At 41.0% G+C, this 26,098-nt stretch overlaps 1 protein-coding gene across 5 annotated transcripts; it reads right to left on the minus strand.

Annotated features, from left to right (window-relative positions):
* Positions 1-621: 621 nt before the first annotated feature.
* Positions 622-25,887, minus strand: LOC132909862 (GTPase-activating Rap/Ran-GAP domain-like protein 3). Of its 5 annotated transcripts, none has more exons than XM_060964999.1 (17): positions 25,562-25,887; positions 12,931-12,997; positions 12,412-12,495; positions 11,436-11,517; positions 11,034-11,152; positions 10,108-10,172; positions 9,968-10,034; positions 9,688-9,790; positions 9,242-9,340; positions 8,843-9,055; positions 8,137-8,408; positions 6,990-7,275; positions 6,221-6,666; positions 4,650-4,986; positions 4,151-4,237; positions 3,777-4,046; positions 622-3,466 (listed from the first exon to the last, which is right to left on the minus strand). In XM_060964999.1, the coding sequence occupies exons 1-17, from the start codon at positions 25,768-25,770 to the stop codon at positions 3,219-3,221; spliced, it is 3,054 nt and encodes a 1,017-aa protein (XP_060820982.1). In that variant the 5' UTR covers positions 25,771-25,887; the 3' UTR covers positions 622-3,218. The 5 variants fall into 5 exon arrangements, with proteins under 5 accessions (XP_060820982.1, XP_060820980.1, XP_060820978.1 ...); XM_060964997.1 differs by lacking the exon at positions 25,562-25,887 and adding an exon at positions 14,203-14,634 and having other exon boundaries at positions 6,990-7,236; XM_060964995.1 differs by lacking the exon at positions 25,562-25,887 and adding an exon at positions 14,203-14,633.
* Between the last annotated feature and the right edge of the window lie 211 nt (positions 25,888-26,098).

The following is a 26,098-nucleotide window of genomic DNA, read 5'->3' on the forward strand; positions in this document are numbered from 1 at the left end:
TTTTTTTTTTTTTTTTTTTTTGCGAACACGTATCTCGGAAATTAACAGAGTTACGAGGTTTTCGCGAGAAGAAAAAGTTGTTTCGAACGTTGAGTTTTTCAACATGTTCAAAAATGATGGAAACCGGCGTTTTAGATTTATTGCTCTATAATCGAATCCAATTGCGTCATAAGGATAAAAAAGAATCGTGTCCTAAAAAAAAAAAAAAGAAAAAGAAAAAAATCCCCGGCAAAGAGAGAGTTCACTCGACATATTACGTTAGCGACAGAGAAATATCGGTAAGTCAATAAAGAGCTTGGATCAAATTCATCGAATACATTTTTATATCTTTATATTACGACGGATTATGTATATTTGACGCACATAGGCCAACTTTGCTTAATCTTAACTTATCAACGCGATAATCATTTTTAATATCGTGTAAATAAATAAACATAGCGTAGGCTGAACTAGATAAATATACAGTCGGCAATGCAATAAGTCGACGGTCGGATTCGACGACGGTCGGTTGACTGTACGACAAATATACATATATCGTTCGAATGGAAAATTACTTGGAGAAGAAAATCAATCTGTTCAATCAGATCGCATAATTACCAAATTTCTGTTTAAATATGAACGTTTAATAGGTTATCTCCCTTTTATTTGCGGTAGATACATACATATAGAAATCGCTAGGCGATTTAACGGCGCGAGAGCACGTTCGCAGCGAGAAATCTTACCAACGACAGCGTACATTTTCTTTAATTATCCTTTTACGTACTAACGTGGCTCCTATCGTACCTGTTGTAATTATCGGCAGATAATTCGTCGCGACAACCATCGAACGAGACCATCCGCGTACAAGTTATCTACGAATTACGTAAAAGTAATTGCAAAACGTGGTACAACTTGCGTAGACCTTGGAAAACCTTTGAAAATGGTGAAAATCCTTCGCTCTCTATCGTTCGTTCGTTCGCTCGGATCGATAAGTCGCTAAAATAATTCTCGCAAAGTGAAATGGCTAAATTAAATCGCGTATATCGTTTTGACTTTTCCAGTTCTCTGTAAAGAGTTCAGCTTTTAAATAACTCTTAATCGAAATTTAAAGCCGAGTAAGACTGCGGATATTTATGCAGATTCGAGGTTTTCGCGAATACGACTAAAGAAAGTTTCCCAAGTTTCGACGTTCGACAACTTTTAACTCTTCGACTTTGTCGTTAAGATAATACTTTAACGTTACATCAACGTAACATCAACAGAACGATCAAACTTGTATGTTACGACGACAGTCCATCGAAATACACTGCACGTACTATTTATCATATATACGGATTTACACGAGTACCGACCGATTAGATCCAACTATACGTAAAATTTCGTATCGTTCTCTTTTTAATTTCTACTTTATTATTTATTATTTATTACTTATTATTTATTATTTATTACCATCGTGCTAGTATTATCGGAACATCTTGTTATCCGGTGCCTTGTATCTCCTACTAAACATTCTTCTACGTATTATTATCATTGTTGTTGTTGTTGTTGTTGTTATTATACATGTATAGAGCGATTTTTCGTATTCGCAACAACGAACTTATCGAGATCAACGTTTCGTTCGCGAGCAGCGAACGAAATCGCGTCGTAGACGTAATTTTGGAGAAACTGAAACAACCGATAAGCTTTATGCTTCTATAGTTTGACAAATAACGACAAATATAGACTATAGTCTGCGAAACTTTGAACGGGACACTCTGTGTAATTATTTCCTCCGATACTATAAATCGATCGTTAAAATAAATACGTTCGTCGTTAAATACGCGCGTATACGTTTATTTAAAGAAACATATGTTTTCGTTGTTTACGTTTATCATATAGAAACCAGTTTATAGAGTAATTCCTATACTTACGTACTTTCGTTCTCCGTACGTTAAATCGAATCGACGGACGCGCCTGACTTTTACATATTCTCGCGACGCGTGGATTTTGTAGGAACGTGGCTAAATTACAACGAGCGCCGTATCGCTCTCTCCTTGATCGCCAATCAGCTATCCGGCATTCTTTCGTTTCTCAAGATACGTCAGAATCATATCGTATAGACTGTTTGGAAATTATATTGTACATACGACTGTAATTATAATATACGCGACTAGATATTTTAGGCGAAACGAGGAAAAACAAAGATGGCACGTTCTAACTTGCGTTTGTAATATTTTTTTTCACTTTGGGCATTTATAATATTTCTGCCTGTCGCGCGTTCCTACCCACGCCAAGTATCTCCGCGATTCCTAAATCTCTCACAAACGCATAAATATCCGCCGTCTGATACTATTCCGACTGTTTTTCTAATATTTTTTCCAACGCGATAGATACGAATAAATTTGATTCGGGTTCGATGAACGTTCGAACAAACACTAACGCGGAGAAAGTCGGGTTTGCATAAAAATCGTAAAACTATGGTAATACGTTGTTGATCAAACGGTATAATTGTAAAAGAAGAGAAAGGAACGGCGCGAAAGCAAAGTTCTTCTTAGCCAAGAATCGCACTTACGTCGTCTATTTTATCTCGATTGCTCTTTGCAACGGCAGTAAATTCTAGCTACTAGACGAAACGCGCTGAATCGCGCACGATCCGTCGTCGATTTTACACAGTTCGATCGAGGCACGAGAGCTTCAGGTAGATCTGGCGAAAGGAAGGTGGTTTATACGTCGAGCGCGGAGCTCGAGTCGCGTGGCCGTTTAGTTCAACGGAAATTTTGTTTCACCCGTCGACGCTCATGCGCTCGCAACTAACCAACGATCGTCATTACCAACGATGTTATTAATAAGTAACAGGCACGGTCGATCGACCTAGCAACTTTTTGTACTAATGGAAATCACATTTTCGTATTTACGAAGACACGCGTTTTTCCTATCTTGCGCTTTATCGCTCGTGTTAAACTCGAGTTATTAAACGTAGGAAGAACGTAAGAACGTAAGAACGTAAGAACGTAAGAACGTAAGAACGTAAGAACGTAAGAACGTAAGAACGTAAGAACGTAAAACGTAGAGTAGTGGAAAAACATCTATCGTTATACAGCTGAGAAAGAATTGCGTTAAAAAGAAAATTGCGCATCTTTCATCGGTTAGATGAAAAAGAATTGCACGTTAAGGGATTAACTTAAATAATGACGCGACGCCAACTAACGCGGCATTATCGACGCTCGACGTGGTCGAATCAAGTTCGCTAGCGATCCAGCCTATTTTCTGAGTCGTGGCGGAAGCACGTTGGTCGGCGATGGCGTTGGACTGCTGCTACACGACCTACTCAACGCTCTGTGAGGCTCAACGCTGAGGAAACTCTTGTCGCTGGTCGGCGGCGCGGAGATGATTTCTGGCTCGGCAGGGCTGGCACAGCGTCGTTGCGAGCACGTTGACAAGCTACTTCTCGATAACGTTTGCAACGGTATTTGGTAGATTCTTATCGGCTTCCAGTCGCCCTGACTGTCTATACGAAGGAAAAGACGATTATTCACGATTATATCGATCTCGTGCCGATATCAAGCTACCATAACGCGGATATAGTTTCTAACGTTGTGGTTTTCTAGACTCTTCGATTTGGCGAGTAGTTGGCGCGTAAACGTGTTTATCGTCGCAAGCGTATTTTTGCCAAGGCATACCCGTATAAATGAGTAAATAAATAAATAAATAAATAAGCGAAATAAACGAACAAATAAGTAAACGAACAAACGTTTATCCTATTAAGATCGCGCGAATAAGTAGAAAATGACGTTCGGTTTGGAGAAGACGGCACGTACTTTGCTGATTGGATCGAGACGTAGAAGATTGGGGGAAAGGAGGCGGACTGGAAACCGGTTCTTCCTTGTCCACCGGTTTCGAGTCCAGGCGAATTCTTTCGCATTTTCCAGGCAGAAATTCTGGAGCCGTCGTAGCGAAGAAGATGTCTTGCTTCGAAGTGATTAGATTGAGGTTTGGCATGGCGATCGTGTGCACCAAATTTCCATTGATTATCAATCGTATCTCCATGGTGTCGTTGGTAAAGGCGATCACGTAGGGGAAGGCACAGGCTGAAAGTTTGTATCGCGACACAAAGGATTAGATTATATTACAAAGGATAAAAATAAAGAACGATCAAAAAAGGAAATAAAGACGAAATACGAAGATACGTTACCTATCGCCGCAGGAACGGAATTCCAGTTGAAGTCGAATTCCGTCGCTACGGTATTCTCTTCCAACAGTTTTTGAAAGTGACACGTATCTGCGGTAAGAAAGGCAGGTAAGCGAGTATCGATCGACCATAACCACCGTTGTTGCATCGCTGCCACGAATTCTTCCTCCATTTAACCATAATTCTACCGTTTATTCTATATACTAAATATTTAAAAATACAACAAAGTTTTCCATTTCGCTTCTTATTCAACTTTTAACTAGATCGCGACACGTAGGTACGTTGAAATTGAACGACAATTGAAAAAAAAAAAGTGTTACGTCGCTCTTTCGTCCACTATACTACAAACTATACCTTTACGTCACGTTTTTACTTTACCTTCACTTTACTTTTAATACGTTCGATCGATTTAGCGCGTAGCGATGCGTTTGCTCGAAACTCTATTCCAGGCTATTCAACTTTTATTCGTATTCGACCAGATATACTATATATAAATACGTACTGTTGTAGCAGAGTAACAATTCGGGTTCTTCGTCCTCGCAGAGGTCCAAAGCAGCCACCACGTGCGGTTTCGGTGTTCCCTCGATGTGAAGAATTCTCGTGCTTCCAGAAGCTGAGATCAATTCAAAATGATGTCGGACACCGCAGCAAAGCGTCCATTCATTGTTCGTATCTGTATTTTCTATTATCGTTAGTAACGTCGGAGATTCGCTGGCGTTCAACTCCTTCAAATGTAAAAATCCTTCCACGGTGTCTGTATCTGTAGCGGAACACCACGCGGTCCACGCGGCGCTATGCTTCCATTGGAAAACTATCAAACGTCGGCCGACCGCTACGCACTAAATAAAACAAAAAACCATATCCGAATTACGAAGGTAATCTAAATTTCCCTATTGTCGTCGTCCACCGATTCCTATATTTATAATTTGCTTGAAACACCACTAACAACAACAAAAAAAAAAAAAAAAATATATATATATATAACTATGGTATGATTTCAAACAATCATTAGACAAATGGAAGATTAGATAAATTTAGTTGCTCTCTGGTCTCGATGGCATCGCCATTGATACATCATACACGCACCTATACTATACTATGTTTAGCGCCGCGATTCGAAAAACTTGGAATCCTAATACGATGTATTTCGGATAAATTGGCAGAGGATTCGAATTCGATCGGAGTCTGGAATCTTGTATTTTTACGACAACATCGAGTTTCGTTGATGTTTACGTCGTTCGTTTACGTCGATGATACGGCTGTTTCGACAAAAGCAATGGAAAACACTCGCCCACGAAACATACCTAAACTTTCGTGACTTACTCGCAATACGATCCAGATATTCTCAGCTTCGAATCGCGTTTCAAGCGATTCGAACGTTTCCCTGTACACGGATATATTACGGATTTCGCGCCATTTTCAAGCGTTCGCGATCCCAATACGCGTATCAAGTTAAAAAACAAACAAAAACTCATCTTTATGCGAACAGCCAAACTTTCAACAAAGATCGTAAATTATCGAGCTTTTAATCAACGATTCGGATATAAATATACACAGCCGTGTAGCAGATGTAGCTTCCATGTCCAAGCAACTCTTAAACAAGCAAAATTACATAAGAAGAATCGATTCCGAGTAAATAATTTCATTAAATATTTAAGCAACGCGAAGGAACGATCATTTTTCGCGTCTGTCTACACGTTACAAACACGATTGGTTTTGGTTTATGTCAGCCGATCAACGCCCGTTACATCTGTACAGCGGCTTTTACTCGAGAAATTACGTAAATTGTTCGCAACTCGAAAAATAAGCCGCCACCGACCTTCTCGTACAGCGATTGTCTTCTTTTTTTTTTTTTTTTTTTTTCTTTTTTCGTTGTCTCGAATCGATTGTCCAAACAGCGTCTAGCTATTGCCACGCTATTTAGTCTATTTTATAAACATACGTGCCATGTATTACGTACGTTGGGTTAAAATTATAATATTACGCATCGAGATAAGACGAGAAACGTATATAAAAGTTTGAAAAGCGGCTGTCTCTTCTCTTTCGTTTTTTCTTTTCTTTTTCAGTACGTACCATGCGCAAATGAGAGCCACCAGGCATAGTAACGGTGTATAAATGGCAGCCCCGAGTTCTAGGTAGTCTTCTTTCCTTTATATGCGCTCGTCCTCTAACAGCCAAGGGACGAACACGAACACGAGTACGACGAATCAAGGGCTTAAATTTTGTAGTGGCACGCGTGAAATTGTCGCAATCGTTTTCTTCGCTTTCGTCGGCGTCGTCGTCCACATCGTCCTCGTCGCCATTGTTCTCGCACTCTTGATCCTCGTCGCGATCGTTTGGAATTTCGGCGGACCTACTACTCGTCGTGTTGTTCTCGAATTCTCTTAGACGAAAAACGTAGACGTTGCTATCCTTGCCTTTGTCGCCGGCTCGAAATAACAATATTCCGTGTTGCTCGATTACGTCTAACTGTTTAATTTGCACCGATTCGTCGAAGATCAGTCTGTGCGATAAACTGTCTGAAACAGAAAATGCATTGCAACGTTCTTGCGTTTCGTAATTTTGTCGAGTTGGAAACGAATTTTTAAATCGCGCTACTACCATTATCGCTATTATTTTGGTTTTCTCTGTCCTCGACCCACTCCCTACTCTTACATATTTTATTATTTCATATATTCTTTCTTTCTTTCTTTCTTTCTTTCCTTCGTGCTAACGAGATTTTCGGTCGATAAATAGATAAATCTTCCGATTATACAGTTTCGTGGAATTTGCAAGCGAAGATGTATTTTGGAAAATATTCCGTGTAAGGTAAAACGAGAGAACGCCAAGCGAAGAACATAACCTTCGATCAGAAAAGTTCCATTCTCGGTAGCCAAGACCAGCTTGTTATCCAGCCAAACGTCCCCGCATACGACTTCGTGCGGGAAATCCGGATAGATGCACCTCGGCTCCCACGGCCTAGGCTTCAAAGGGCCAGCAGTGGCCAAGGAAGTTGGCGCCAAACCTCTGACGATCGCTTCGAGTTTCAGGGCCTGTCCGACGCGCACCATCTCCACGGCACGGGTCTCCTCGCGACGTCGACCTGGAGCCTCCACGACATCCGACAATGCTCGTCGGTTTAACATACTCTGCGAAAATTCCATCGATTTTCCTTTCTACGGGGAGGGTGTGCCAACAGCTAATAACAGCATACCGTACAGTTTTCGTTGCTCGCTAGACGACGCGGCCGGTTCGGAGATTCGTGCAAAAGCGGAGAAAAGTGGGAATTTACCGTTTTCACGATGATTTCATCGCTTGTCCGAGCTCCGATCGCGTTCTCCGATAGCGCGTTGTTCGAGACGTTGTTCGAGACGTCGCAACAACACAAAAAAAAAAAAAAAAGGGCAACGCGCTATTAAAAGAGACGCTCGGAGCCACAATGCACGTTGTATCGTCTTTTACGTACTTGTTATCGGGCGATAGCTTTGGTCGAATAACGCCTACGTACGAGAAAACGCGTCGAAGCTTGTGCAAATATCGTACTTGGAGTAGCTTTATCGTAGCGTAGACGAACGGATTCGTAATAAATGGACTCGTGATAATTAGTCGATAAACAGTAGCGATTGCAAGCATCGTGCAAGCAATTAAAAGCAGCTACACCGAATTTTGCAGCATTTTATCGAGACTATTCTAGCGTTTCTTACATGCTTTCTAACTGGGATTGCCAACTGGTTTCTAGTTACGAGTCGTCTGACAAATTTTCAACACGAAGAAAATTATAAATGGTAAGGAACGAGTCAAAAGGATTATTCAAAGTGTTATTTAAACTTAAAAAGGGTTTTCGTGTACTCGTACATCTTCCGTATAACAGCAAAACCGTATTTTATTAATAATAACGAATAAAGTGTGGATAACAAAGCGTTACTATCGAAAGTAAGAGCAACTTGTTCAAAGAAGGATATAAAAGCTAGAGGAAATGGATAATAAATATTATCATTGATTAGACTTACGTTGCTCTTGCTCTCCTGCGAGTGCTCTTGATACATATCCCGGAGAAGAGCGTCCAGGGTCCTTTCCCTTTTTTGAGCGAACGTCGGCGTGTTGAACGTAGCTTTCTCGCCGTTTATTAACTTGACGAGAAGAAATTCTCGCAGGGTGTACGGGTCCTCGAACACTGGTGGGCACGGCAGGCTCGGACCAAACAGAGGAACATTTTCGTCGCAGTAAATGGCCACGCGCCATCCTTTACCGTTTTCTTCGGCCGATACCACGGCAAATACGTCTGTATTTGTAAATGTACCGCGCGTGAACATCGAATCAACGATCTTATTTATCCTTGGGAAAATATATAAGAAGACGGCGAAAGGCAGGTTAGAAGAAAGAATTTTCTCCGCAAGAGCGTGACGTATTCGCGAGAATGGGGCAACGCGTTGTTCGCAAAGGTGCGCCAACTCGTCGACCACCAGCTGCAAATTTTGTGCCGCGCATCACCCGTTGCAGCAGAACCGACAAACAGGTCTGCAGCTTTGCAGCCGGTCGGCGGGCCAGGTTATTTACGGTGAAAATGGTTTCTCGCGATCCCGACCAAACGATATCGTCTATGGTATAGCGTGATGTAAGAACGCGTATACGTTATATCTTAGCGGTCGAATCAAAAAGGATATTCGAAACTCAGCCTAGATCGAAAAGATATCGATAAATCGCGTATCGACTTACGGGTAAATTGACTTTTGATGCAGTTTGGGTTGAAAGTGTCTATGGCGTTCGAGTCGTCCGTGTAAACGATGTTAACGATATCGTTACCGATGTGTCGCTTTCTCTCCAACTGTTGCGGGTTGTCCTTCGAATAGGGAAGCATCGTACTCACGTGGTACATCACTTCGTGTCCCGCGTACACCGTATAATAACTTTCGTTGCCAGTCATGTCGCCTGCGAACGTTCAGAGAGAGAAACACATACGTACGAGGAAGAAACTCTACGCGCCAATAACGATCACGATAATCCTTCCATCAACTACAAACGAATACGAAAATGTAGCGCTTACCTTACCGTCGACGACCATATTTTCAAACGATAGCTACCTACCAACCATAGAAACGGAAATAAGAATAGTACCTTTTACGTCTAAACCGCCACGATACTTGTCCCAATTCTTCAGTTCTATCCTCTCGCCCACGATTTCCAGGAACTTGTCGAAATCTGGACTACCCTTCTCTGTAAATCGAGCGAGCAGTAGATCGCGTATCGAGACGAATCGCGAATCAACGTGGAATCGTATTTTTCTGAAACTTGAAACTCGGCATGGATACAAGGCGATACAAGGCGATACAAGGCGATACAAGGTGAAAAGTTGCTCGTAACAGTGCTACAGACTCGCGAGAAGCTACTTTTTCCTACGATGGTCGAAACGGTTAAGCGGAACGCGTATCGACAGAAGCGATAAACAACCAACGCTTAAGCGAAAGCGACCGCCGTTCTAGTCCGCCGCATAGTCGTCCAAGTTTCAAGGGTTGGTCGATTCGTCTTGGTTAAATTTAAATCGAAACTTTTCATCCACTTACCGTTGGATAGCATTTCGTCGTCGGTTGTTTGCCCTTTCTTCGCGTATATCACGCCGAACTTGAAGTTGACGGAACCTTCTTGCTCCTCCAGCAATAGCAGATCCTGCGATGCAAAAATTTGCTAAAGTTCGTCATACGTCCGCCGTACGAACGCCGCGTTCTTCTTACGATTTCCTACAGTTTCTCACAATTTCGTACAGTTTCTGCCACACACTTATAGAAATAAAGATAGAAAAGCCGTTTCTTGCCAAGTTAATCGCAAGAACGGCCATTTACTTACCTTTTGAATTTCGGGGGAAAAAACCTCGCGCGGAGCCTTATCGAGTTTCTCAAGACCAAAGAAATTGCTGCAATTTGACCGATTAATCGTTTCAATTAATTAGAAAATTACCGATCAATAACTAGCAAGTAAGTACATACCTCAATATCTGCCTGATCGTCATCGTTTTGTTCGCAGAATATGGCAGCGATATCTTCTGTGCGCCCTAAATTTGTTACTCTTTCATTCATCGATCGCCTGTAAACTTTTTTTTTTTGCCTCGCCTTTCTCTTACATAGTCTTTTAATACGCGATAACATCCGAAGAAAAAGTGGCTATAAAAAGTCACAGTATCGACACGGTTTAGTAATAAGACGGTTCGTTCCACCGTTTACCTACTAATTAATCAGACCTAATTGCAATTTTCTACCATTTGGCGGTAGACTTTCGTGCGTTTCGTTCTACGAAAATGAAACGCGGAGAACGCGATAAACAGATAAGGGTACCCTTCGTTGCGAGATAAGGCTGTGTGCCGATACTTTTTCTATATATAACTGTACACGCATACGTACTTGCATGCGCAAGTGCGTTGGCATTTTTTCACGTGGAAATCTGCTTTTAGATGCCCAAGCGGCGTTTCACAGCAGGATCGTCAATGTATTCCGCGATTCGTTGATCACGCGTCTACCGAACGATCCTTGAAACGAAGACGAAACGCGATCAGCTGAAATTCGCGCGTATCGCGACAGATATTCTTGTTTCCATCGGAACCCATGTACACGAAACCCGGTACACGGAAAACGCATCGTTCGTTCGAGCACGATGTTGGAAACGATCGTCCGTCGGCTCCGCGTAAACGGCAAACCAACTATATCATCGTCGGTAAATTTAGGCTTTCTTATTTTCTATAATTTACTTCTATCGTCTTATCAACGATACGTAGGAATATCTTTCCCGTTAGCCGCAACGTTTGCGTTTCGTTAACTTTAATTAAATCGTCATTTATCTCGAATAGAAAGGAAAAGAATAGAATAGAAAAATCTGACAAGTTGCAGTAGTTGTTGTAGAGGTACAGGCGAATACTCACAGTTTTTCTCCATAAAATAACTCTGTAATGCGGCACGCTTTGATCGCTGACTTCGCTCGTCACGACCGATAGAAACAAGGGATTTCTTTCTTGGTCCGCGGCAACGTAATTTTGATGCACTGTAAACGCATTTTTCATCGAATGACAAATAGTTTCGATATACGTGCAAGTAAGTAAGCAAGTAAGTAAGAAATTATCCGGATAAGGAATTTTTTACGATAATAAACGTAAAAGACTGTCGGACGAGAACGGATCGAGCTAAATGCAAATTAAAAAGATAGGATGTTGCTTGAAAAACGGTTGTTCAGCCGTCATATACATCTAATATACATAGGTACGTACACGGACACTCTGAAAGACTCGTATAAAATCCTTAAACGTAACAGCATGTTCTTTACTCACGTTTTCCGAGAAAGTATTTGAAGTACCAGCGCGTTTGGTACTCGGGATTTTCCAATATCGGCGTACTCGGTGATCCGAACATCTGCACACGTGCAAAATCAGTTTCGCCACGGACGTAATCAAATTTTCTGTTAAACGAGGGGAAAGAAACGGCGCAAGCGGAAAGCGGAAAGAAGGAATATCGCGTATTTCATGCCTAATTTCTACGTTACTAATTAATTATCCAACTACACACGCGAATGAAATAATACCGGCTCGCTGTACAAACGACGTTTCGGTAAGTGCCTTTTAGAAACCATAGGGATTGCGGTAGAACGGAATATATACGCGTTACGGCAACATATACTAGTTAGCGCTGTCTAACAACCGACTCCTTTATTTTATAGCGGTATTTAAGCTATCGACGAGTACAAACTCGATCGTTTCGCTTATATACGCTTATATAGGTTTACAAAAACTATCATCGACGCGATAAATTTTCCTTCGATTCTCTGGTTGTTGGAACGAGTTGTCGTCTTATAGTAGTTGGCTCTAACCGCCCATTAACCTGCTAATTTTCCGTAATTTGGAATATTCATCTTTCGAGTCGATAATATTTACTCGAAACATTTCTTTCGTCCTTTTACATAGTCGGTTACAGCGACGAATACCTTTTATTTGACAAATAACCAAAGTAAACGCATTTCAGCATCGTTTTATCGAATTATCTGCGAAACTGGTAGTACTGCCACCGATCTTATCTCAATTTATTAGCGATAATTTATATACGGTCGGATAAAAAATGAAAACGTTAAACGTTTCTGCATATTTACGACGTTCCTCGTTCTTCCGGATATCTCCGGCGTGTTAAGAAATATTTCGTACGTCGTTAAAACTAAAAAAACTAATATACCGTCGTAACGAAGAAGAAGGAATTTTATCGAGTTGAGAGAACGAGTTGAAAGCAAACAGATTCGTATAATCGCTGGTTTCTTACTTCCTCTTTCTCGCCCGGGGAATCACCGTTCTCCACTCGAAATCTTCTTCCATTGTCGGACCCGTCTTGCTCCATTTGTGGCAGCTGAAACGCACCATATCGAGAGACCGACGTTAGCGACCGTGCGAATCTCCACCGACGACACACAGAAAAAAAGGAAAAGAAGACGAGAAACAGATAGACCGTCCCCTTTCCCAGCGCTATCGTCGCGCGCGCCTTTCTTCCTTTCTATCTTAAAAACTATCTTAAAAACGTACGACGTCTTGCGTATTATACGTTATAACATAACGAGACGTTATTATTAGGTAGTGGATACGATCGTCGGAGTAACAGTTTACGCGTTTATTCGAATTTCATCGAAATGGATTTTACATTGGACAATCGCGATTTCCCTCTACGGTCGTTCTTTCTCTCGGCGCGCGCATCTCTATATCAAGCCAATCTTCAATCGTCCACTCTCCATACAAATTACATCTCTGCATGGCGACGAACCACCACCGCGCCGCTTTCCAAACTCACCATTTCCACGCTGCCGTAATATCGCCTGGAGAGGACACCCCGCCTGGAAATGGCATCCGTGCTGCATCTGAAAATATCATACACGTTTAAAGTTCTAGGCGGCCACGACCAAACCAAGAGACGATCGCGCGCTCTCTTTTGCCGAGCTTCCCGCCCATGTTTATTGCTTCTTTCCCAGCGAAAAATCTGGGTTAACGAGGCCCCTAAGAAACGAACACGTTTCCCGATGAAATTCTTTCTTCACAGCAGACACTCGGTCGCAATTATTTTTCAGCCGAGTTATCGAAATAATTCTGCCATACGATTTGCCGGTGCTCGTTAAAACTTTCCACGATATCTCAACCATCGAATAATAGTTTCTCGTTTCTCTTGTTTTTCGTGGAACTCAAAGTGGCGAGTGGATTTCCATAGCAAGGTTCATCGATTACCAAAGCGTATAGCGCGTCGGTCGGCGATCGTCGAACCAGTAGCGAACTACAGCCAGCCGCCCTAAACACTGCTCTATCGAATACGTCCGTCGAATTTTGAGTATCCGACTTTGTTGCATTTACGCGTCGATACGATCGTCGTTGACGCGTTTCTAGAAAACGAACGATTAAAAATATCTACTCTAATAAGCTACTCTAAATAGCTACTCTACTCCAGGATCGACGAACGCGCGTAAAGCAAGGTCCGTGGAAAATTCAAAGGATAAACTATAGCATATAATGGACAATTTTTCAGCCTTTCGCCTTTTGTATTTTTTTCGTATCTTTTCGCGGGTGTTTTAGACGTTTTAGGCGAAACTCTCGAAACTGTACGATCTTAACTGTACGATCCGTTCGACACAGCGCCAATCACGTTCATACTCGTATAGCGATACGAGCGAGTGGATGACGCGATCCGCGCGTCGCCGTCTCGTTCGACGCAATAGCGATGCGCGCACGGGACGTAGAATCGTAAGCGACGATAAACGGTTGGTAGAACAGCGAAGAAAGTTTCCGACGAGAATTAATCCGCGTTGAGCGTACGACCGATTTTCGCCTCGCGTTTTTCCGCTTTCGTATCGTTCTTCCAGCACCGGATTCCACCCTCCCGTTGTTCCACGAAAAAACCGCGGCCCGATAAAATGACATGTTCCATACGCTTCGTACCGGCCAACCGAATATATCGAATATATAAAATAGCGCGCGTTACTACACGACACGCGTTATATCGTATCGTGTATACTCGCATATCGCTCAGCCGTTTTCCCACGCAACGATGATAGACTATGCGTTTAAAGAAACGTACGCATGATGGCTGGATCGTCGGTGAAGATGCGTGCAACGAGCAGCGGACGACAAGGCAGGCACGCAAACCGATCTCGACCTGTTCCTCCGAATCGTCCGAGAAGCAGGCAACGTCTCTTCGTCGCTGTCGCTTTCCGTCACCGAATTCCCATTTCCAGCGCAACTCTCCCTTCCCCCTTTGCTTCGCTTGCTTGAAAAACTCTTCCTCTCTATGCCGACGGTCGTCGATGAGCTCGAGCTCACCGACAACGAGACCGTCGACACGTTCGTCGACGAGCCACTCGTCGACGAGACTCCTCGCAAACGAGACACCAGCTTTATGTCCAAGCACAACATCTTTCCACTCTCTTCTCTCTCCTCTTTAATCTCCCCCTTTAAACAGTTTTACCGCCATCTTTACCGATGCACAGTTTCCGCTTTGGATCCGTTTCAACGATCTCGTAATTGCTCGAAACAACCGAAACAGCGACTAAACCATTGGAAAAACCATTCGACAGCGTCCTTCTTTTACTCGAAATTTTCACGTTTAATCCGATCCGTCAAAAGATTTCCGTCTCGTTATACGCGAGCCACAGCGACGACGGAGAATCGTAGAAGGCAAAAAGTATCAAAGTTTTCGGTCGACGAAAACTTTTGGACACTGCGACCTTCCGATAATACCTCGATATCGTAGCTTCTCCGCTCTATCGCGTTCTTTGCCTGTTTCAAATCGATCCCGGCGTTAGACACGCTATAAACGATTACTACGTTCGAACGACGAACGATACCGCCCTTCCTGTTACAGTCACGCGCCAACTTAAACTCGCCCTAGAATGCAATTCCAGTTGTTTCTTCTTTGCTTCGTCTCATTTACTAGAATCATTCTGCGCGCAATCAACCGTTCTCTCCAACTTTTATACAAAAAATAAAGCGTTCAAAGTTTGCTCGTTAAAATTTTCCAGGCATACAAGTAGCTTTAAATAAGAAACCGTTCGAAAAATGCACGCGACCAGCGAGTCAAGATATTATCTTCGTATCGATGTCGTAGAACGTAAATACTTTTTGTAAGAACGTGCAAAACATCAGATAAACGAATACATTGTTCAGAGATGTCGTCGAATCGATCCGGTACGAGGATCGTTTCCAAAATTTGATCGTTCAGTCGGAAAGAGAGAGAACCTCGAATCCGTATTTCCAGAAAGAGAATCAGAATTCTGTTCCAACGGTCTTGAAACTCTGTCAACACCTTATCACCGTCGGCATTCCGTTCGCGTAATTGTAATAATTTCTCGGTTCATCCTTATTAAAAGCTACAACGAATTCCAATATTTGGCCAGCGCAACTGTAGCGACCAACTGTTGCAGCGACTACGAAAAGTATTTGTACGTCCTTCTATCTATTACAGCATTCGCTGTTATTGCCATTTAATTACGCTCGAATATACAAAGTTTCGTATCTTTGCTCGTTTAGTCGTACGTATTTTCATTTATTTTCCAAGTTTTCCAAAGGAAAGTTTATCTTCCAAAAACGAAGCGTAGCTTGGAACGCTGTAAAGCGAGCATCGCGTTTTACGTTTCATTTCGATTTATAAGTGGATGTAGCAGAATTTTGTGTATACGTAGCTCGAAAATCATTCGAAGGCGAAAGATGCGCGAGAATTCCGAACAAAAGTAGCAAAGTAACGATTAACGTAACAAGAAATCCGGATAACGGTCTAAGCTACAGCCTTAAAGAGAGATCTCTAAGTATATATCGAACTTGATACCATCGCTGGTTATCCGTTGAAAGCTTCGGGGTTGATAGCATCGGTGCCAAGTCGCGTGATTTATTACCATCGATAAACCACCTTTTTTTTTAAAGATGCTGGCTGTCGGACGCGCGCGGACATCGATATCATTGACCGAGTTTCCCTGTTCCGCAGGTCTCTAACCCTTTCGAAGATCGTGGCTACATAATGAGAAAGAGTACCGACGACACTGACCGAGTCCCTTTGCCTTTAGCTTTCCTCTCTCTTCTTTTGCTTAACCAGATCTTTGACGTTGAACGAAGCGGCAGTCGATAGGTTGATTTTAATAACCAGATTTCTCTGCCTCTCTCTCCCCCTCGCTTTACCTTTGGCGCATCGACATCCTTAACCCTTCGATTTTTCTCGACGCAGGATCGGGCGTTCGCATTTCTAATTCGATTAATTTTATTTATCGATCATTATCGACGATAGAGACGTACGCGTGTTTGGTTTTCCGTAAAGAACGTTTTAAAGTACGACGTTACTTGTACAGAATATCGAGCGTGAAACGGTGCAACATGAAATGCATAATTTTCACTTTTCGTTATTAATTTCCCAACCATTTCAAACGACAAATGCTCCGACTTCCGAATCTGTAAAACGTGACACCGTATAAATCGCAAAAATATCGATCGTCTTGCAACAACAAATCCTATTTAAAGCGTCGATCCCTCCGTTTTTTCTCTCTTTTCTCGTAAAAAAAAAAACTTTAATGTATCAAACGGCCATATACTCGTTGGTTAAATGCACAAAAATCGAAATCTTTCATTTACGTTGAATTTCGTAACGTTCTATGTGGTTTCGTTCGTTCGTACACTCCGAAAAGTGCCAAGATCTTCGTTTTCGTTACCTATTTTACGATGCCCTTTTCCATCGTCACCATTATTTGATCGTTGAACGGCCGTAAAACGAATCGATCTCGGATTATCTTTCAACAAAAAACCGAGACGCGTGCTACCGATTCTCGTAACCGTTGCCTTTCTTTCTTTCAGCCTCATCCCCGTCCCGTCACATAGCCACCAAACAGTTTTATTATCGATGATTCTCACAGTCGATCATCGACGATCAACGAACGATTCGTTCGAGCGTAATAGTCGCACATAGCCACTGTCGTCGAGTTCTCGTGTCCGGACGACCTGGATCTCGGTCGTCGTCGATTCGGCCTACGTATCGTATCGATGGGAAAAAGAAAAAAGCGAGAAGGCGCGATGGAAAACGCGAATGAAACGATAACACACGGTAGCAGCGAGGTTATACGTGTCGGTAAGCACGATATCGATAAATTGCGACGAATCGATCGAGTATCGGATGGATGAAAAATCGAAGAATTTGCCACGGGTCTCCAATCCCTGCTGACAGAGGCAGGACACGACCCTTTCCGAACGAGGACGCAGCGAGTCACGACCGCGGAGCAAGTACTCTTTCTAACACGGCGACTCGACGACTGGCGCCGCGTCGTCGAGCTCATTGGCTCTCTTTCGCGACCCTCCTCCGACGCCCTCCGCCCCTCACCGCCGAGATCTATCTCGTACGCTTTCTGTCTTACCGCGGTGGCTTCGTTCCTTTCCTGTTCGCGACCTGTACGTGCGTGCTCTCTCTCTCCCTCTCTCTCTCTCTATGCATACGCCCGTCTCCTTCTACCTTGCCATCCGACCTACGTGACGGCGCGGCGACGCAGCGACGCCGCACCGCAACGCGCTCTCTCCTTCGCGCTTTATATCGGCCAAACTTTTTATCCTCCTCGAATTCTGCGCTTTCGACATTTTTCCAGCATTACATATAGATTGGATTAAAAAGTTGCGTAAAAATTATACCGCTACTACCATTACTATTACTACTACTATGCTATACTATACTATACTATAACAAGAATATTCTGTATATCGTACCACGTGCTGTAAAGTTGTATTATATAGTAATATCGTGTTATTAGTTATATCGTATCTTTCCGAGCAAAATACTTTGCAATTATTTAATCGGTTAGTGCCTCGTAGTTGTCTAAAAATATCCTTTCAAAATCCTTTCAAATGAAATATTTTCAAATTATAGAATCGAGTACGATACAACTACGGAAAAGTAATTTTAAACGTGCAGTCTGTTGTTTTGTATGTTTAGTTGCCAAATCAAAAATCACTGAAATACATACACCGATGAATCGGCAATCGCGATTACCGTGGAAATGACATTTTTAAAAACATCTGTTTACTTCGTCAATTGCATAGTATAATTCTTAGGCGGATTTAAAAGCGAAGCGATACATAGAACGTATATAATATGCAAAAGTATCATCGAAATTATCCAAAGTATACAGATTATTAGATGAAATAATCTTCTATCTAGATTCCATCTTTTTAATTACATTCGGCAAAATATACAATGTAAATATTCGATATCGCTTATTTTATTATTAATAATAGTAAGCCCGATAGGCCGAACGAGCTTAAAACCAACATTTTAACTATGTTTTATCATGTTTATTTTAAAAATAACATAGAAACAAACCAACTTTAACTTATAAGATCAAATAAATTATTTTCGAACAATTTTCCATTTTAGTCGACTGCTTCAAGCGAATTATAATAACGTATGATTCGAATGATTCGAATGATTTAATATTAATTTGAATTTTCCAATATTTGGCATACATTTTAGTTTCGAAACGATGTACAACTGAATCTAGAGGAAATTTTTTATTAAGAGTATGTCGCAGTTTATATTTTCTTCTAGCTATTTTTTTCATTTCCTTTTTTTTTTTTTTTTTTTTGCTCGCGATTAGTACTGTACTTGTCACTGCAGTAGCAGGTATTATGGTGTTGTTTTTGCGAATATAGTTCTATGTATTAATTAACCAATCGATATCGGACAATAATCGGAGATAAGATCGAAACAAGATTGCCCTTGAGGGTATAATTTGTTTGATCTGGAATATAAAAATATTAGATTGTATGTATGCATGTTTGATTTGCAAGTTGCCATTTCGTTAAACAATTTTCGTTGCCAATAACAATACGTATATATCAATAATCAGATACTACGTATATTATAATTACCTACTGTTTTAGATAAACGATGAAAAAGCACCGAAAAAAGTTATTAACGATAGTTTAGTTTATTCGTTGAGTAAGCTCGGCGGTTCAGTCCATATTCTTTACCTTCGGCGTACACAGTTATTGTTTGCACCGAAGGGTGGCGTTAAATACTCCGTCCTAATCAATCGATCCGAGCGTTCAATGACGGCCATTTGGTAAAACAATTCCCGCGGTAGAGGTACCTACAACTCTTAACATTCGCTCTGCGGTTGAGATATTTTTGCAAAAGCATTCTAGTTTCTTTTATACCAATTGTAAGATATCGAAAATCATTAATCTCTCCTAATTAATTCCTTACCTACAGTTAGACTAATAATTTCGTAATAATTACTCTGTTCATTTATTATAACAATTTATTCGTGGAACGTATTCACGGAATCAAGGGAGCAAGCGCAATTTGGATCAAAGGCAACCAGTTCTCGTCGTCCATTGATGCGTGTTACGATTGGTAAGTCGTATGGTTTCGTTTCTTCGATGATAAGTTCAATGTTCATGTACAATTATGTGTAACCACGTACTGTACCTATTCTAATTGACAAATTTCAATACATACACCGTGGGGACGCCGTAGAATGCGCGCGTTTTAGCCTCAATTAATCGTAAGATGGATACCTATGTCAATTCTGTACAATGATACTTGTCCATCTTGCAAGGAAAATTAAAATTCTATTCTCTTTTTCTGCCGAAACACGGCGTCGCTTGGGTCCATTGATTCTTTCGAATGATCGCGAGCTCGTACGTTCGTACCGTGATTTTTATTTGATTTTCCGATCGATCGCGGCATCTCGGATTTTATCATTTTTCGTTATTTTCAAAAGTTTAGTGTCGCGAAAATAGAATGTTAAAAAGTTTGATACAACGACTCGTATGTTCCTATATACAGCGTCAGTAACTTCGTTTTCTTTCTCTCGTTCCAAATTAGACGAATGTGTTTTTGACGCCGAATGCTACCAGCGGACCTACGAATCATCGTACGATGTTCATAAAGATCGATGTAATCATTGTGCGAGATATGGATACTGCGCGACGTATCTTTCCTTTGAAATTTAGAAAGATTCGTGCAAGGGCTGCGTGGAAGATGAACGTTTATAATGCAAGATGTATACGTCCTTTTCCTCTTTTGTTTAGATCGTTTGACATTCCGTCCGTATCTGCTCGTATCACCGTCACTTCCCCCACCACGCCACTTTGGAAGCTGCTCGGCGAAACTAAGGTACGAGGAGTCCATTCGGTTCTTTTGTTTCGTATCGATAACGTGGATCGCGTTACGTCAGGTTTGTAACCTATTCTAACCTATTAGTGGCGTCGCTTCTTCGTTACCGTCCTAATTATATCTTTACTATCGTTTATATCTCGTTATTAATATCGTTTGATTAATCCACATTTATTTAACGACATTTTTTATTCAACATTGAGATAACGAAATTAGGTAGTTTTCTGATATTTTTTGTTCGAATCTTTCTATCTATTATAATCTATATTACAATCTTTAGTCGTCTATTTACAAAATGATACTGTTACCGGTACCTTCTGTCGTAAGCTTTCGTAATAAAATTTGAGCTTGATCGTGTTTCCACGTAATTATTTTATACATTTCTAGTTAATTTTTGCGCAGGTTATTGATCGATGGCAGGGATAATATAAAAGTAACAGGAATATCAATATATGGACGCAACGACGATCAACGATCAGTCTGACGAATTTTCATGGAAATCCGGTAACGTTTGATTTATTTTAACCAAGACAGTCGTGTATAAACAGTTCTATCGCCTTTTTATTCGAGCATGGGTGACATTTGATATACAATTTATGTTTACTTTAAAATATACCTGATACATATCTCATAATAGATCGTTACGTAATTATTTGGAATACCAAGATGAAAGTAAATACGATTAAACAAATCACTTTTTTTTTTTGATTCAAATATATGAAATCATTCTCTTATTTCGAACGAACTTGCAACGAATTATTTTATTGTTTCAATGTAATTCATAATGTAGAATTCTTGATAATTTAACGATAACTTCGTGTAGACGGTTTGAAACATAGAAATCTTAATAACAATAGCTTTAACTATATCGATAGGTATTGTAACATACTAGATATTGGTATGTCGAATTCAAATTATTTTTCTATATTATGTGAATTTGCTATAGTTTCCGTCATATATTGCAACTTTGTAACTTGTATTTTTTTCATAGAGGTGGCGCGCAAATAGACTCGGATACTTCAAAGCAAGGCTTCGCGCGCGTTTCTGTCCCATTCTTTAATGAATGTCGTGAACTTTTGAATTCTTGCAAATATTTTCGAATATCTATAACACTGTTGCGTGTTAATGGAGTGTATGTTTCGTGTTCTAACAACGAACATTCACGGTATGATTCTTGCAAATGATCGCATTGCGTTCACGGTATTCGTAAGCATTTCTTCGATATCGAGAAATTTCCTATAACTTTTTAACTAATGTTTTTCATACTTGTTCCAATTTATTAATAATAATTCTTTAAACGTGAAAAGAATAACAGTATCCTCTAAATAAACGTTCGCTAGGGGAAAAGAGAAAAATACCGAAACGATATTTCGCTACTTTTCTAACCTCTTCCCGCCCTTAAACAGTTTTATTTTCATAAACAGTTTTATATAGTGCGGCTCGTAGAGTCGGTGTTTGCTACGCAAAAGTATTTTCAAATCACGATACTTTTCATTAAATTCTATCGAATAATCACACGCGAAAGTAATAAAATTTTATCAAACAAATTTGTACGCGATACTAGTTTTTGTTCGCCGATTATAATTTAAGCGATCGCGGTAACCTAGTCTTTTATTTTTCTTTTTATATATATACATACATACATACATACATATATATATATATATATATATAATTTTTTTTTTCTTTTGAACATTCATTTTTGGTATTAGAGTCAGTGCATCTCTCAAGAGGATAAAGCCTCTGTAGGAGCTGAAAAATGTAAGTAGTGTAATACATCGTATTTCTATTTGTTCACCTTTTTGTGTTTTGTTTGAATCATTATTAATTACAAAATAAAAATGATAGATAATTTGAAAAGCTATAAATGTTTTTTTTTTAAAATTGAAATTAAGTCTTAAGATGTTAACATTCAATTGCAATAAAACTGTCCGATACTCGTGAAAAATCACTGAATTCTCAATTTTTTACATTAGTTTTATATTAGCATTACTTATTAGAGTTTATTAGAATTTCAGTCTTTATTATCGCTAAAGTTCCAAGTTTGTTATTGCGTGTTTCGAGCACAGGCGGGGAGACGCGATCGCGAGGAAACGCGTCAACGAGAGTCGTAAATTTCCATTACGATTAGACGATCGTCGAAGCCACGAAATGATCGATCCTCTATTTCGGTTAGGATAATAGAGGCGGTTAAATTAAGTACGACACTGAGACAACGGGTTACAATTCGCGCTTTATTCCAACAACTTTGTAGAGAAGATAGTTACGCTGGTGCGTATAGATAAATCAAGTGGGTGACTGATCTAAGGGTGGAAACCCGGTCAAGAGACGTTGACCGTTCGAAAGATGGAAAATCAGTGAAGTTCGGCGACGACGAAGGCGGTGGAAAGCTAGCGATGGGTGTGTCTAGCGCACGGGACCATCGGATTTGTTGGTGACAGTTTTGACTAGGAAAGCGAGGGCAATAGTCATTGCCTCCGATTGGATGAGAAAATGGTCGGTGGGCAAGGAAAGTCCCCCGTCTAACCGTTCTAACCGTCCCCCGAGAGAAAGTTGTCAGCGGGAAACACCGAACGCGAGAAAAACTAATTTTCCCGTATCTTGCCGTAGTAGACGATAAATTTAAGGTACACTTGAAATAAAAGAGCTATGAAAATGCCAAGATTTATGGTGGGTCCCGAAGACTATCGAGGATACGTAGACATCTGGCTGTCATTTTGCCCGCGTAGGAGTGGGGCACTCTGGTTTGTCTACAGAGTCGCAGGACGTAACATTATGTATTAACGATATTAACGATATTTTACGTTTTGTCGTAGACATATCGCAGCTTCAACCTCTCCGTCTTCTTTGGGAACGTTCTTCTAACGGTGGCTCAGAAGCCAAGAACGTAAGTATCTTTACATATCGTACTTCGATTATGTCCATTCTCTATACTTTGTATATTTTGCTTTCACCGCTATTAATTAAGAAGTACAATTTGATTAAAAATTTGGAAGGTTGGGATCTTCTCAGGCTATTCTTCCATTAAAATAAAAAGAGCGTTAGTTAAAGTCTTAATATCGAATTGTAACTAACATGTTTCAGATATTATTAGATTCTTCGTTTCTAGATTTTAAACTTTCGTATCAGAGTTTCAGTTCTTGTACTCGTCGAAGTTTGTTAGAATTTCGATCTTTATTATTAGCAAAGTTACAAATTTAATAAACTCGCATTTTTCATTATCTCCAGCTTTCCAAATAATCGGCAATCGTTTTGTTCTCCAACAGATTTCTCACAACGTCTGTTTCCACCATTGTATTTTCAACGGTTCCTGTCTGACGTTAGTCCTCCTGATGACATTCGCTGGGATAGCGCGGTATCGATGGCGCGACGCTTCCGTTCCTCTGCTTCTAACGGTGAGTCTTCGCTGAGTTTCCGTTTCCCTCGCTTCTGCTTCGATCGCTCAATCGCTTCGTGGGATGGAAAGATGCGAATCGTCATGGGTGACTGGTTGTATTACGTAGAATATTTTGCGAGCATAGTGACCGCGGATATTTTTTATACCCGTAAGTGGTAATTTTCTTCAAATTTATTAGTTTAGGATAGGTCTTCTTGCAACATCGCGATTATAACAATTAGTTTTTCAATAGTTAGTCGAAACATGTACATTTGTGAATATACTCGTGGTACTGTATAAATATGTATATTAATATTCGGTATAAATAGGCAAATATCGACACGAATATATGATACCTGTGTCACATAAATATATTTGATCTTGAGCAACGAATTTCAGTATAAATAAGAGATATAGAATGACGTTGACGATATACGATGCGATATACGATATACGATAATAAGCTGCGTTTCTTTTCAACGGGGATGTACGTATCTTGGAGCTCGGGCTTTTCTCGATACACACAGGTATCTATCGATGCGCATTGTCCTTCTCTTCTTGTCTCCCTGTCTCTTTAACAACCGCTTTAACAACTTTAATATCCCTCTTCTTCTTTCTCCCCCTTGTAACCCTCTCTCTCTCTCTCTCTCTCTCTCTTTTTCTCTCTTTCTCTCTCTCTCCTTCCCTCCCTCGCCTCCTCACACGCGCGGTCGATGCGGTCGACTTCCACTTGGTCGAGCGTGATCGAAATTGATCTACGCGGTATAAAAGAGTACCGCCGTGCCGGTCGGGACACCTCGGTCGGCCCGATAGCAAAAGAGTTAATTATAAAGAGGCGAGCGACAAAATCCGATACGTCGTCATCGCGGTGGCTAACGGCGACGACCAACGAAGCCTTATTGTTAGTGCACGCTCGTTCGATCGCAAACTGAACGACACCCGGTTTATCGGGCCACTAAGAGATCGATATACATATAGACGGTAGATAGGTCAGCGGAAACACTCGATTTCACGTTGAAATAAAAAAGCATAAAGCTGGCTTTTATTTGGGATTGGCGGTTTTAGGATTCGATTCGACCTAGGAGTCGACCTATCGTGTACGCGGTAACGGCGAGAGCATGTTTTTATCGCGATCGAGGGAACGTTGTATCGATGGAGGATTGCGATGACGTTACTCCGTTTCGCTGCACGCACAGAGATATGTATCGTCCACTTAGTAGGACACGCGATACGAATAAGAAGAGTACAGTTTTTGAGAAGTTGATTCGAAAAGCCCGAGTGAGCGTAAGAGGGACGACGAGGAGGGAAAAGGTTGACTGGAAGGTGGAAAGGAGAGATGCCCCAGGTTACGGAGGAAGGTTACAGAGAACGAACCTACGGTAAGAACGGTAGAACCTAGGTTACGTACCTACGGTACGAAAATGAACGAGAAAAGTATAGTCGGTCGATCGAACAACACGCTTGCAAAATTTTGTCGTATTTGGTTATATATTCTGTTTATATTACCAGGTAACTCGCTCCTTTGCCTGTGTCGCAAAGATTTCTGCTTCGTATATGGTTCTGTATGGGGAAAAATTTTCTCTTATTGCTCTTTACGAGCTTACGCACGATACTTACGTACACGTATACGCTGTTTGTACGATATAGATTATAACGTAAGGATAGAGCGCGATTCAACGTACAGTTGTCTCGTAGTCGAAATAAAATTCCTATTTTACAATGCGATACAAGCTTGTTTGCGAAATCGTAAAACTGCGGAGAAATTGTAACGGGCGAATCTATAAGCTAGGATTCGATAATATCGTTAAATTCTCGCGCAAGAGGGTTTCACCGTGAACGTAAACTTCCACCAGCACTGGCTGCCGTCAACTTAAACGAACGAACAAACAAACAAAAAAATATAATATTTCGACTCACCGTGCGGTCCATGGTAAAACCTTGGTGCCCTCCAAACTGATGCTCCTCAATTCGTATTTGGATCTGTGTCGAAGCGGTGAACCAGGCGCGGCGGTGGTCGCGTGCAGAACGTTTCTCATACTCTTGGAGCTACCTCCGGTGAGCGCGTGTCTCCTGCCTGTTGCACCCTCCCTCGTCGATTGGTTCGTCGATCTCTTTAAAGAACTCATCGCTAATACGAAGATTCCCTTCTTAACCGGCAATTCTCTCGCATTCTTTTCGATATTCAATCACTCAACGACATTTTCGTAAAAAGCATCGACGAAAGAAATTTCGACGTTCGACTCTAACAAGGTACATACGTATCGGGAGAATATTTCCAAGATAACGTCACCAATCCCGCGATTGTATAAACAATTTAATTTAAATTCCTTCGGAGATAATTCCTCGGAGAGAAGTTCCTCCGGTCGAGTAATTTCCTCCGATTAACTCAAAGTATCGTTCGATTCAACAAAATAACATGGACAAGGTAATCGTTCTCTATCGTTTCAGGATCAT

The sequence above is a fragment of the Bombus pascuorum genome, chromosome 8 (assembly GCF_905332965.1).
Source record: "Bombus pascuorum chromosome 8, iyBomPasc1.1, whole genome shotgun sequence".
NCBI classification, from domain to species: domain Eukaryota; kingdom Metazoa; phylum Arthropoda; class Insecta; order Hymenoptera; family Apidae; genus Bombus; species Bombus pascuorum.